Source organism: Strigops habroptila, chromosome 3 (assembly GCF_004027225.2).
Source record: "Strigops habroptila isolate Jane chromosome 3, bStrHab1.2.pri, whole genome shotgun sequence".
In the NCBI taxonomy this organism is placed as follows: Eukaryota; Metazoa; Chordata; class Aves; order Psittaciformes; family Psittacidae; genus Strigops; species Strigops habroptila.
This window is the reverse complement of record NC_044279.2, coordinates 34,041,694-34,055,063: the sequence shown is the minus strand read 5'-3', so window position 1 is coordinate 34,055,063 and position 13,370 is coordinate 34,041,694. Positions and strand designations below refer to the sequence as shown.

Sequence of the window (13,370 nt, the reverse complement as noted above, 5' to 3'; positions counted from 1 at the left end):
CAGAAATATTTTCACTTAATACTTCCAAAAGCTTTCACTTTTAGCTTTCAAGTGCAATGCTAAATGATTTATGTAAAGTAGAATTGTAGACTTATACTTTCTTTAGCCTGAAGAACAGGAAGAATTGTGTAAATTTTAGTTGATATGAGAAATTTTGGACACAAGACCAAATATCCTGCACAAGAATGATACATCAATTCAAAACTTCCATCGATGTCCCTTGCAGCATTTTTGTCTAACTGGCATTACAAAGAAGTAGATTTTTACTAAATACATGGGAAAGGGAGGTGAGAAGTCGTATCAAGTTACCTGTCTGCAAAGACCTAAAGTTGGACCTTTAATCTTCCCTTAGTAGACTATCAACCAACCAATGAGTTGCCAGTAAACCCAAGCATCTACTTTGAAGTCATTGCCATGTAACTGATTCAGGCCACAAAAGCCAAAGGTAAGTACCCGTTCAACATCAATGGGTTTTGAACCTAGTCCCTTTAGGAAGAACGCTTCACAGTCTAATCCAGATCCTTCAGCCACACAGGAAAACATAAGCAAACAAACTAATTGGCACTTTTGCTAACAATGTAAATCTTGGGTTTAAATCCTTCTACATACAGGCAAATTTTAGCTTAGTTTGAATTACTAAGGTCTGAATGTACTTTGTGTTCAAATGTATATGTTGAAGTACAATGTAGTCAGCTACCACAGGAGGAAACAACTTCTAGAATATATTGTAATTCAGCTGTTTATTGTATTTTAGAGATGGTGCCCACCAATTGTTTGTCTTCCAGACTTAACTTTTACATCCATGTTATAATTGTTTATACAGACATATTGTATCTTTTTGATCTAGTGGGCATACAAAAAAGTTTCAGTGTGCTTCATTTGGGTACTCTGTCTCTTTTGAAAAAGATCTTTGAGCTTGTATTCTTTTTAACAGTAGTGGTAGGTACAGTTTGGGCACATTATTTCAACAGACTTTAACAATTCTCAAAAGATGAACACAAAGTATCTTCACAAACAAGAGTAGGAGATACTTTTGCATTAGATATACTTTTGAAACGAAACCATTTGTTACTGGAAGGCTATATAGTCTGGTTTACCTGACTCTTGACTGTCCAGAGTCATAGTGTCATGGACTTATTTGGATGGAGTCACTACCTCTGTAATCTCAATTTTGTATCACTGAAATAAATAAACCATAGATAGTAATTTAACTTAGAGTCTTGCCAATGGGGCAAAAATCTGTTCCCACCCAATATTGTGACTGATCATTATTACTACAAAACCTGGCCTGTGTCTTGAAGACATATTTCTAATGGAGGTCATAAATGTTGCCTTCTGAGCTATATTGCAGATTAAATATTGGTTTCTCTCTCTGAAGGATCTTCAAGAGCTTTATCAGCTCTCCTGGCAGAATCGTCACTCTCATTGTTTGTTAGTGGTTCCGCTTCCTTTGAGTCAGCGTTCTTCTGTGCTTTCTGCTTCTCATCTTCTAACTTCTTTTCTTTTGCCAAAAGCCTGTAGTTAATGGTATTTCCAACAAATAACCAGATACTTGCCACAATCACAATCACTCCGCAGACAAAATACATGTACTGATATTCACCAGTAACATCCACTAACCAACCTGAAATACAAACACAAGGAGAAATACAGCCTTTAGAATAGGATACGTAATACATTCCAGATCTTTTCCTAGGAAAAATACCTATATATTGCTTGGCTTTGAAGTTGGAGTAGAAAAGCATTTTCACCATGTTCAAATTTTCTAACATATATAGCAGAAAACTCCACTGAAACCTCTATTAGTCAAGCTAACAATTGTTGGAATCTCTGACAGTGATAAAATATTGAAGAACAAAGTAAAGCTTAACGAATAATGACAGTTTTTTAATTCTTTCATTTTCATTCTTTCACTGTCTTATTATTTTATTCCCCTCCAAATTTTGTTTCCTATTGTTTTGGAGTGACTGACACTCATGGAGGCTGCATAGAGACAATAGGGTGAAGAGGTATGTGCCTTTTTAGGCTGCTGTCACAGTACATCAACTGCCTGCTTTTCATTTTTACTTTCCTGTGACTGGTGAAAGAGAGAGAAAGGCGTGTCCCTTCAGCTATTATGCTTAACTGTTGAGTTTTATACTACGAAGCAAGTACTTAAAACTCACATCCACACCTCTGAGATTAATTTGGTCATGACAAGGAAAATAAAATGTAACCGTTCTTCCACTTTACGAGCCATTCTTTCTAAATTTTCCCAACTCCCAAATCAACATTTGCACGTATCCAAGTACTTAGCTCTGAACTCTGCTACGCTATCATTGAAATTCACAGGATGACCTGTGTACTTCAATTTAGTATGCATTTAGATGCCTTTACTGGGTTGAAGCCATAATATCAGCCTATTCACCTGATGCACATTTACCAGCCACCAAATTATTTTAGTCTTTTCTTTATTTCAGAAGCCTAGTATTAGGAAAAACTCAAATGGCACTGCAAGCGTATAATTCACCTATTAGTGTAAATAGTACAATTTACTGGTTTTTATCGCTGCATAGTCTCATAAAACTCATGATTAAAAATTAAATTCTGCATTAACATTACTTCAGCATAATGTTTTAAAGAATATGAATTAATTAAAACTGGAATTTAGCTTTTCCATGTGTTCATCCTCTTTGTTGTCTCTATTTAATAAGATAAATCAATTATTCACACAGTTATAGCACAAACAAATGTTTTTCAAAACTCCTGCAAAGCTAATATACTGAAAAATAAATAGTTGCATGAGCTATTTCTCCATAAATATTATATTTAATGTCTTTAGAGTTAATATTAATATTGATTTCAGAACCTGACTGACAAGGCTGGACTCCAGCAGTCACAGGCTCAGTCCCCCCACTAGGTGGCATAGGAAGAGTCTGTGTGAGAGGAATATATTTTCTTCTACCATTACCAAAATGAATTTGTATGTTAAAAGATGAGGGAAATATGGAATATCTTGAGGACTATTAGACAATTACTTGAACAAATATTATTGTATTGAACTGAATAGAATTGTTTTGGCATATTTAAAATTTCACTCAATAATGTTATTTTCATAGAAATACTGACAGTATTCGTTAAAATATTTTGATATGTATAAATGGTTTTAGGCACACATAATCTTGCTGAATTCTGTGCCACTGTTTATGTGGGTATAGTGTACATTCACCAGGCTGGCAATCTTATAGTCTTTATATCTTCATATTGTTGGGCTTAGACTGTAACACATATACTCATATATTTAACAAATACATTTCAGTAAGATTTGAACAACTATTTGTTTAGTCTCATATCATTAGAAACCTTATGATTATAAAACTTATCAAGAGCATTACTAAACAGTGGCTAAAATGCTAGCAAACAGAAAATACATTAGATTAGATAAGATTCTTCATAAATATGGTGCTAGAAGCCAAAAGGTTATGAATGTAGTCCAAGCTATGCACTTAGGCTCCTTTTAAGGTCCCCTTACACTCAAAAGAGAAAGTGGCAACATTATCATCTTTCAGTCAGTTTACACTCTGAATTGGTTTACACATATCTGCTGGCTACAGAAACAGTCTTAAAGGCCGGCTGTGAGATGGCTGTGGTTTGAAATCATGCCAGGGCACAATGCTCCATGGCTTTGTGATGGAAACCCACCATGCATACACCCTTCCTAGGCTGCTGAGCATGCCTTGTCCTTTCTGGCACCTCCTTGCTAGCCCTCTAGAAATGCCAGTCCTCTGCATTTAGACTAATCAAAGTTGCTATTTTAAATTTAAGCAAGTGCTCCTCTAGCTGCCACTGGGCTGGAGAAACTATAAGCCACTCTGTGAGTGAATTTGACCAATTCAAGAGAGTAAGAAAGAACTGTGTTGGCAAAGAGCAAAGTGAAACTGAATACATGTAAATCAAGATTGCAAAGTTAGCAGTATTGTGCTCTCATGAAAACATAGGTTTATCACCTGGATTTATGGGCCAGTAGAGATATGCTCTTAATCTACCTATTGCACATGCACGCAATGCATCCCTTTAGATTCTCATGTGGATCTTCACCTGTAAAGCCCAGAAATAAATGATGCAGTGCACTGCTGCTAGAGTACATTCCTAGTCACAGTGAAAAAATTAAATAATATTAAGAACAATGTTTATATTGATTCAATGCTAAATTGCAAGATTATGCTGTAATGTCTGAAAAACTGGAATAAAGAAGATTCTTACCTCCTAAAGGAGGACCTATGAGCACAGGGCAACATTCCACTATGGTGACAAGTCCAACCGCGCTGGAAAATCTGGCAGCCCCAACGAGGTCCATCAGTGTCTCAAAAAGAACGCTGCTAACCATTCCAAATGCAAACCCAAAAAATACAGCATATATCACCAAGCCAGTATAATTTGTTGCCAGAGGGCACAAGACATGACAGATGCCATTGTACAAGACAGCAAAACTAAAAAAGTACTGAATCTTTGGCCGGATAAACTTGGAGTTTGCTACTAGTCCCATTGAAGGCCTAGCAAACATGTCTACAAAGGCTAAGATAGATAGCAAAAAAGCAGCAGAATATTCATCAATTCCCTTGTGCTTTGCATAAGGAGCCAAGAATACTATCGGAGCGAAGAAGCCAATAAACATAATCACATTTCCTGACAAATAGATCAGAAACCCTCTGTGTTTGAAGAGGGACAGATCTAGATACTTATTCATAGTTTGCCAAAAAGACTTCTTGTTGTTTTTGTGCAAGGTAGAATCTCCTGTGCCTTTTTCAACATCTTTTTTCACAGGACGGACTGTTTTCGGTCCCACAGGTCTCATAAGTGACCCCGCCACACAGCAGTTCAAAAGAAGTCCTCCCAGAATGAGAAAGCTTCCTTTCCAGCCAAATGCATTAAAGAGGAATTGATTGAGAGGTGCCAATGTGCTCAGAAACACTGGACTTCCAGCCATGGCCAATCCATTAGCAATAGGACGCTTCTTATAGAAATACTTGCCAATCATGGTCAAGGCAGGCTGTAAGTTGAATGCTAAACCCAGACCTATACAACACATAAAAGACAGTATTATTGCAGATCATGCAGTGAAAAACATAACACACCTCTTTCAAGTTATTTTAAAAATGACTAGTATCTAATCCAGTGATTCCCAATGAAGATAGAATCCAACTAGCATCAGAGAAAAAAATACAGTTTCATTGCTGTCTACGTGTGTTAATGCCAAGAATGTGTCATGATAGCATTCTGCCATTTCCCCCTGTAGCATTGCAATAAAAGCCAAAACTCCTTGTTGTGTTTCAGCAATGACAGGGACAGGGGAATCACAGAGTAATGGTGGTATCAGGACCTTGACTCGCCATTTATATTTACTAAGCTATAATGCAATTCTCCCTTAGCTCATTTCACAAAAGTTATTAAATGCCACCTCAGCTACAATGAATTCAGGATGTATTTAAATGCATAAATCTCATTTCTTATTTCCAGCCCTATTTATAATAAAACTTTTACCCAAAATCGGAGCTTAAAAAACCTACAGAAAGCTGGTACTAGCTTTTGCATTTCTACTAGAATTCTGCTAGCTTCTGCCACCCTGTTTGAAGCACACCATGATTGAAAGCTACAAGAATGAATGTGAAATTCTACTCAAATGACTAATTATTCTGAGACAAATACAGCTCCACTTCCCCAGATACAGAAGTCACTACTAAAGGTGGAAAAGGGTAGAGGACAGCCATGGGAGCAGATCACCCATCCACATCAACTGAGCATATAACCTCTAGGCCTTCTCTCTGTATTAAGACATCTAGGCAATAAGGTCTAAGTAGCTATGCATCTCTTGGGTGGCACAGAAATTTTTTTCTCCGATAGGCCCATTTGTGCATCCTGACTTTATTTTTTCAGTGGCCCCAAGTTTATGATATAAAAAAAAAGCTATAAGAAAAAATCACTGAACAAAGGACTCCTTTAGTTTCAACATAAAGAAAGTTCAGCTTGAATATAGGAACAAGTATTATGCATTTATTACCTGTCAATTTTATCTTGCTTGCCTTCCTTATTCTGAGGAGGTAGTTTAAAAAAACCCAACCAAACAAAACCAAAATAACACAACTTTTGACAAGGAGATTTAATTTACTGGCTTTATGATCACTTTAGCTCATAGCCTTAGGCAATATCCAGGCCTTTGATGGAGATTGTAAGTAATTTTACTTGGGGATTGACCCTGGGGGATTTTAAACAGAAAGATACTGAACTGAAAGTTGTTATACTTTTCTGTAAGAGTATATGTACAAACCTACAGAAAGCTCGTACTACCTTTTGCATTTCTACTAGAATTCTGCTAGCTTCTGCCACCCTGTTTGAAGTGCACCATGATTGAAAGCTACAAGAATGAATGTGAAATTCTACACAAATGACTGTAATAAGTGCTGTCATGAGCCGATCAATTTTTATACCATAATTACAGTGCAGTGTGGAAAGGTACATACATACAGCATTTATTGAATAAAATCATCAGTTGTTCCTGAAATATCCTAAGAAATAATTTAACATCATACCAGCTAATTTAAAGGATTAGATAGTTCATGTAGGTGAAATTAAGTGATCTTGCTACCTTCTTGGTTTGCAGTTGTACAATGGGTTCTTGCACAGCAGGTTCTTGATCAGTAAGGCTCATTGGTAAAACAGTATTAGAAATAACATATAACATAACATAACAATACCTTTTAAACAGGACTCTTACCTCCAACAACACCAATACATAGATAAAGTTCCAGGACACTATTGCAGAAAGAGGAAGCAATCATTCCAAACGAACACAGGATACCACCTGCTATCATCACAGGCCGGCTACCATACTTATTCACCAAAACGCTGCTTATGGGACCTGTCAGTAGACAGAAAATGCATTAACAGGTTACAGGTAACTCCATCACACATGTCTTTGTATTTAGGATGTGTTGGAATGCTTTCCTCTTCCATCACGGCAAATGTTTAGCTGTTTCTATACCAATTTGTCTGTCACACTCTGTGAGTTTGGAGACAAATGAGTCTGGATGTGGATATATTGCCTCCATGGTAATAAATATTGGTTAGTCATAGAAATGGATAAAAAGATTAAAGACATCAGAAAAGCAAGAGGGATTGTTACAGTTCAGAAGCAATCAATACTGATACTGGTCAATGGAAGTTTTGAAAGTGCAAGGACTGAAGAATTTTAAGCATAAGACAGATATCAAAACTCCACAGAGCAGGAGGAATTTCCAGGCAAGCAAACTAATAACTGACCTTAATACTGTAGCACATCCTGGACCCCTACTTAAAACTACAGATAGACTTAAAAATACTGTCAAATTGGAATGTAAATCTCTGGCACCTGAGGCTTGTTTTCCTTACCTCATCCAGAAAGGAGTGTTGATGGGCAGTAAGATAACTATAGGTTGTCTGGGAAAATCTAAGATGTGGTTTAGCATAAAGACATATAAACTTTGAAAATATTGCTACAGGTCCGTTTTTCAGTTTCAACTGCAATTCAGTTTATGGTGTAATTACGTCCATACTAAACAAACAGCTAGTATGCAATTAAGCATGACATGCATTATATGTTTTTTAAATGACCTTGCCTAGAATAGATGGTGTGTTACATATCAAGATTAAGAGGTTGTCAAAGCTCTTTAGGTAAACCTGCAGACCATCTGACTGCACTATATTTGGCCCAAACCATTACAAATAGTCTTGCTTTTGCAATAACTAAACTTATCCAATTAAAAAATAAAAACTCCATAATAAAAAGCAATAAGTTTCAAACTCAAGATAAAGCAGGCATCCAGCATGAAGTGGTATGCCAAGCTCTGCACCTAATTTCACTGTAAATCATTCACTCTACTGGTAACAGTTTTAAGTCTCTTTTGATAAATATCTAAAGGAAGAAATGACCGAAACTACTTGATGTGAAAAAGCCAAATCCAATGAAATTTAAAAGTCGGTTTTTTTCTTAGGTATTATTTTAGACTCCAGTGTTTGAATTACCTTAAATGTACTAAAGTATTATTATGGATGTACTGTAAATGTTAATTAGTACTTGAATATCAACAACAAAATTCTTATGCGTATACCAAATAATCAACTTTTAGCTTATTTCTTTATGGATTACATATACCTGTGCTCTCACAACTATGTTGAAGCATAACTTCAGTCATGTTTCTTTGTTTATAGAGCTATGTTTGGACAATCAGTAGTTTGGCTCATGTCTGAATTAGAAAGAAAGCCCTTTTGAAACATGTGAACAATAAAAATATTTTCTCTGGGTCAAAAAAACCCACCCTCTTTTAATTGGAATTCTCTATTTAACTCAGGAAAATGTTACATCCAAATATCAAGTATTATTTATATTTTTTAAAAAGAAATAAAATCTGTGGCAATTTTCTTACAAAAAAAAATAATCATTGCTAATAGTATTTCACTTCAAAGATATCTTAAAAAAAAAATTATCTTTGAAATTATTTTCGAGCTCTTCTTCCTGTAATGAGACAGATGTATTTACAAAACTGTAAATTAAAAATTTGATTTGTTAACATTATGATCTCCCCCCAAATTACTGCTACAATTAATCTTGCCTTGCTGTCGTCTTACATAAAATGTTCCTTTGCTGATCCTTAGGAAAAACTGTAGGAAAGAGGCATCTTAGCAGGGAAATATTTGATCATACTATTTACTATTTACTATACTATTCACTACAGGGAGCACCATGGATTATACGCTTACATAAACACTTCATTTATGACGTAGATAGACCTGTTAGCAATGTTTCTTTTCTTATTAAACAAAGACAGTGTGAAAAGCCAGAAGGATAGGTGTGAGACCAAATTAAAAAGATGAGGTAAATCCACACATAGCAAAATATGAAGTGTTGGAAAGAGGGGAATGATATTAAAATATATTGTTGTGCAAAATTGCTATGTTGTTAGCATTTTAAATAAAATTATGGATCAAAAAGGCAGTATTGCAGTTTTCCAACCACAATCAAGGACAGAGATGAGCTCTGCTGTAATATTCAGCCCAAAAGAGTAATGACTATAATATTAATATTCTTTAATACTGTTCCATGAACTCTTTCTCCCTTCTCCTGTAGGACAGGAAAATGAGGAAGATTTTTGTTCGTTTAGGGGTTTGGGGAAAGGGGTTATTTTTAGTGTTTGGTTGCATTTTTTGGGGGTTGTCCAGAAATGGCAAGCTTCCCTCTTCTTTGAGGGAAATAATTTTGCAGATAGTTCCTTCTCATAGAATCACAGAATCATAGAATAGTTAGGGTTGGAAAGGACCTTAAGATCATCTAGTTCCAACCCCCCCGCCATGGGCAGGGACACCTTGCACTAAACCATGTGGCCCAAGGCTCTGTCCAGCCTGGCCTTGAACACCACCAGGGATGGAGCACCCACAGCCCCCCCAGGCAACCCATTCCAGTGCTTCACCACCCTCACTGTAAAGAACTTCTTCCTTATATCTAGTCTAAACTTCCCCTGTTTAAGTTTGAAGCCATTACCCCTTGTCCTATCGCTACAGTCCCTGATGAAGAGTCCCTCCCCAGCATCCTTATAGCGCTCCTTCGGATACTGGAAGGCTGCTATGAGGTCTCCACGCAGCCTTCTCTTCTCCAGGCTGAACAGCCCCAACTTTCTCAGCCTGTCAACTGCATCTCTACAGATCTTAACTATGGCAGTTAAGCCAGGACTATAAACTACAGCTTTTCAGATCAAAGAATGTAATGTTAGCCTCACCTATAAGACCTATAACTCAGGTGAAATGCAGATGTATTAATTTAGGTAGGCAGTGGATGAAGACACCAGAAGACAAAGCTGTAACTAGTGGTGTCCCTCAGGAATCGGTGTTGGGACCAGTCCTGTTCAACATCTTTGTCGGCGACATGGACAGTGGGATTCAGAGCGCCCTCAGCAAGTCTGCCGACGACACCAAGCTGTGTGGTTCGGTTGATACGCTGGAGGGAAGGGATGCCATCCAGAGGGACCTTGACACGCTTGTGAGGTGGGCCGATGCCAACCTTATGAAGTTTAACCAAGCCAAGTGCAAGGTCCTACACCTGGGCCAGAGCAATCCCAGGCACTGCCACACGCTGGGCAGAGAAGAGATTCAGAGCAGCCCTGTGGAGAAGGACTTGGGGGTGTTGGTCAATGAGAAGCTTAACATGACCCAGCAGTGTGCGCTTGCAGCCCAGAGAGCCAACCGTATCCTGGTCTGCATCAAAAGAAGCGTGACCAGCAAGTCAAAGGAGATGATCCTGCCCCTCTACTCTGCTCTTGTGAGACCCCACTTGGAGTACTGTGTACAGTTCTGGTGTCCTCAACATAAAAAGGACATGGAGCTGTTGGAGCGAGTCCAGAGGAGGGCCACGAGGATGATAAGAGGGCGGGAGCACCTCCCATATGAAGACAGGCTGAGAGAGTTGGGGCTGTTCAGCCTGGAGAAGAGAAGGCTGTGTGGAGACCTCATAGCAGCCTTCCAGTATCCGAAGGGGGCCTACAAGGATGCTGGAGAGGGACTCTTCATCAGGGACTGTAGTGGTAGGACAAGGGGTAATGGGTTCAAACTTAAACAGGGGAAGTTTAGATTAGATATAAGGAAGAAGTTCCTTACAGTGAGGGTGGTGAAGCACTGGAATGGGTTGCCTGGGGGGGCTGTGTATGCTCCATCCCTGGTGGTGTTCAAGGCCAGGTTGGACAGAGCCTTGGGCCACATGGTTTAGTGCGAGGTGTCCTTGCCCATGGCGGGGGGGTTGGAACTAGATGATCTTAAGGTCCTTTCCAACTCTTACTATTCTATGATTCTATGATTCTATGATGGGTCTGAGCTCTGTACTTTCAAATGACCTAAATGAAATGTATTAGGAAATTAAAATTTCCTTAAACATAGTATTTTCTTTGAGATGTTTTCCTTAGTTAATGATGTGTATTTACCACTACAGCAACATTTAATTTTGGGGTTTCTTTTAGTATATTCCAGTATTATGATTTAAAATTTATGCGTGTGGGAAATATTAATTATTCTATGAGCCATAAAGTTAGTTCAAGCTTACTCCCTAAGTTATCTAGGAATCATTCCATCTGATGAGTAGGTTAAATATTTTCTTGTGACATCTGGGTGTATACTTGGGTTTGGAGTCTCATAAAATTATGCATATTCATACCTTAATGTATATGAATCTAAAGAAATTCCAGCTGTTTGCCTGCCATCATATGTTTTATAGCCATGCACAAATTTCATTTCTCATCTAATAGCTTCTACAATTATTTAAGCAATACTCATATGCCAGCATGCATCTATATTCCTTGCACTTTTTTTTTCTTTTTAGCAGAAGGAAGATTAAGCTGTTCAAGTACTGTAACACTGCCAAAATCATGCTATACATTAATGCATGTTAATGCACTAAAGGACTGCTGGATCTCTGAGTCTACTTTCCCAAAGCCTAACGTAACTATGTAGCAGATGTTAAGTCAGGAAGCCCACAAGAATATTTACTCTGATCTCTCCCTTAGCATCTACAAACTATCTGCCTCAAAGGGCTATATACTCCCTAAACCAAATTTAAGACCATTATCATAATACACCTACAGTCTCCTGGCTGTATTTTTGTTTTATATCTTCTGTTTGAGGCAAATGACCAGACTATGAAAAGGAATGACAGCAACTGTACCAGTGCTGATGAAGAAGAATTTCACAAAGGACTGTGCAGCAGGACACAAATACTTTAGAAGATGACAAGAAAAAAAAAAAAAAGCAGGTTTTCACATTCTTCGTCATATGTCAAGGGAAAGATGGTAAAAGTCATTTCAGCTATGTGATCAGAGTCTGGCTCATGCATTTGAGAGCTGTTTATGACTTTTTACACAAATCCTATAATAATGTGACACCTATATTCTGTTATGATGGCTCAGCAGAACATTCACTTGTGTATCTGTATTGTGTAAAATGTGAGGACAAAGCTGCTTTCGCTGGTCTTCAGTGAATACCAAGACCTCTTGGAAGAAATATATTGCTTACAGATTAGATTAATTATCTCTAATAAGAATAAAGGTAGCAATAATCCATATTTTCCTCTCTCTTCCAAGTTTAACTTTTCAATCACCATTTAAATTTTCCTTCTTCTGCTAAGTCATACTGTCATAAATGAAAGGTAATAAAAAAGACTACATAATTGAATAATAAGTAATTTAAAAAGCAGATGTTTGAAGAAATAATCACCATTTCCCCTTAGAAGATGCTTATTGTGCTAATATAGTTTAAACATAACTTGAACATTAAAGTTTCCTTTTAAAGAAATGTACTGCTTGCTATTTTTGTGGAAATGAATAGAAGGCTCAAACTATGCAGTATAAATTTAATACTTTTTCTCATATACTTACATTTTCAGATATACACACATCTATCCATTTATTTGCTTTTTCCAGCCCTAAGAAAAGATACACTTCAAAAAATGATCTGACTCTGGAGACAATACAACGACTTTATATCTAGTATCTCTAAAAGCTGAAAGGATGCAAATCAGATAACAATATTTCCATTTCATAATACCTTGAGGTAATAGTACAAGCAGATCAGTTTTAAGGCCATGAAATAGAATAAAGGAAGATTTATTTGGCTTAAAATCTGTATCTTGCTCAGCTCTCAGGTAGAATAACATTTGTAAGTTCAAATATATTAGGTACACTCCATTAATTTATAAGAGGAAGAGAATCTAGGACATAGAATTCTTGCCGCTTTTCTCTTTTTCAACAATTTTTTTCATAGCCAAGTGAAAAAAAAAATTACTTTAGAAAGTTCTCCCATAAATAGACAGCACTTTCTGTGAAGAATCAAAAAATGTTCTGCAACTTAAATGTATAATAACTAGTCAGAATGGTTACAATAGTAGGGATTGGTTAATAGCAGTATCAAGCTGCCATAATTGTCTTTTACGTCCATATGTGCCATTATGTCCATAATGAGATCATATTGGGTCTATTCTATATTTATATTCACTGTAGGGATGAAAGTTTCTTCCAAAAATATATAATCTAGGTTTTAGTATTTATTTGTCCTGGTTTGACTTCTCACTGCTATAATACAGTGATGTAATTAAAGATCATCCACATTCGTACTTTGTTTCACATACAGCCAGTGAATTTATACCTTTTATTTTGCTGCCTGAATTATTTTTAGTACAAAACTAGAGATGAACCTTCCTGATAAAAAGGTAATTTCTTAAGCATATATTGACAATGTCAAACAGTGTTCATAGTGCCATTGATCTAAAGCAACCTCAAATGATTAGTCTGAATGATATGACATTTATTTAAATAAAATGAATT

General features: G+C 36.9%; 1 protein-coding gene across 3 annotated transcripts in view; it reads right to left on the bottom strand.

The window, feature by feature from the left end:
- Positions 1-310: 310 nt before the first annotated feature.
- The window catches only part of SLC16A7 (solute carrier family 16 member 7), a 76,302-nt gene continuing 63,242 nt past the window's right edge, over positions 311-13,370 (bottom strand). The window contains exons 3-6 of one of the 3 annotated variants that reach the window (XM_030479287.1): positions 6,752-6,895; positions 4,243-5,055; positions 3,987-4,077; positions 311-1,624 (exon numbers count right to left, since the gene is read on the bottom strand). In XM_030479287.1, coding sequence (XP_030335147.1) covers positions 4,022-4,077; positions 4,243-5,055; positions 6,752-6,895 — 1,013 coding nt within the window. In that variant the 3' untranslated portion in view covers positions 311-1,624; positions 3,987-4,021. The remainder of the gene's footprint in view (positions 1,625-3,986; positions 4,078-4,242; positions 5,056-6,751; positions 6,896-13,370) is intronic. The other 2 variants (XM_030479285.1, XM_030479286.1) reach the window with 2 other exon arrangements.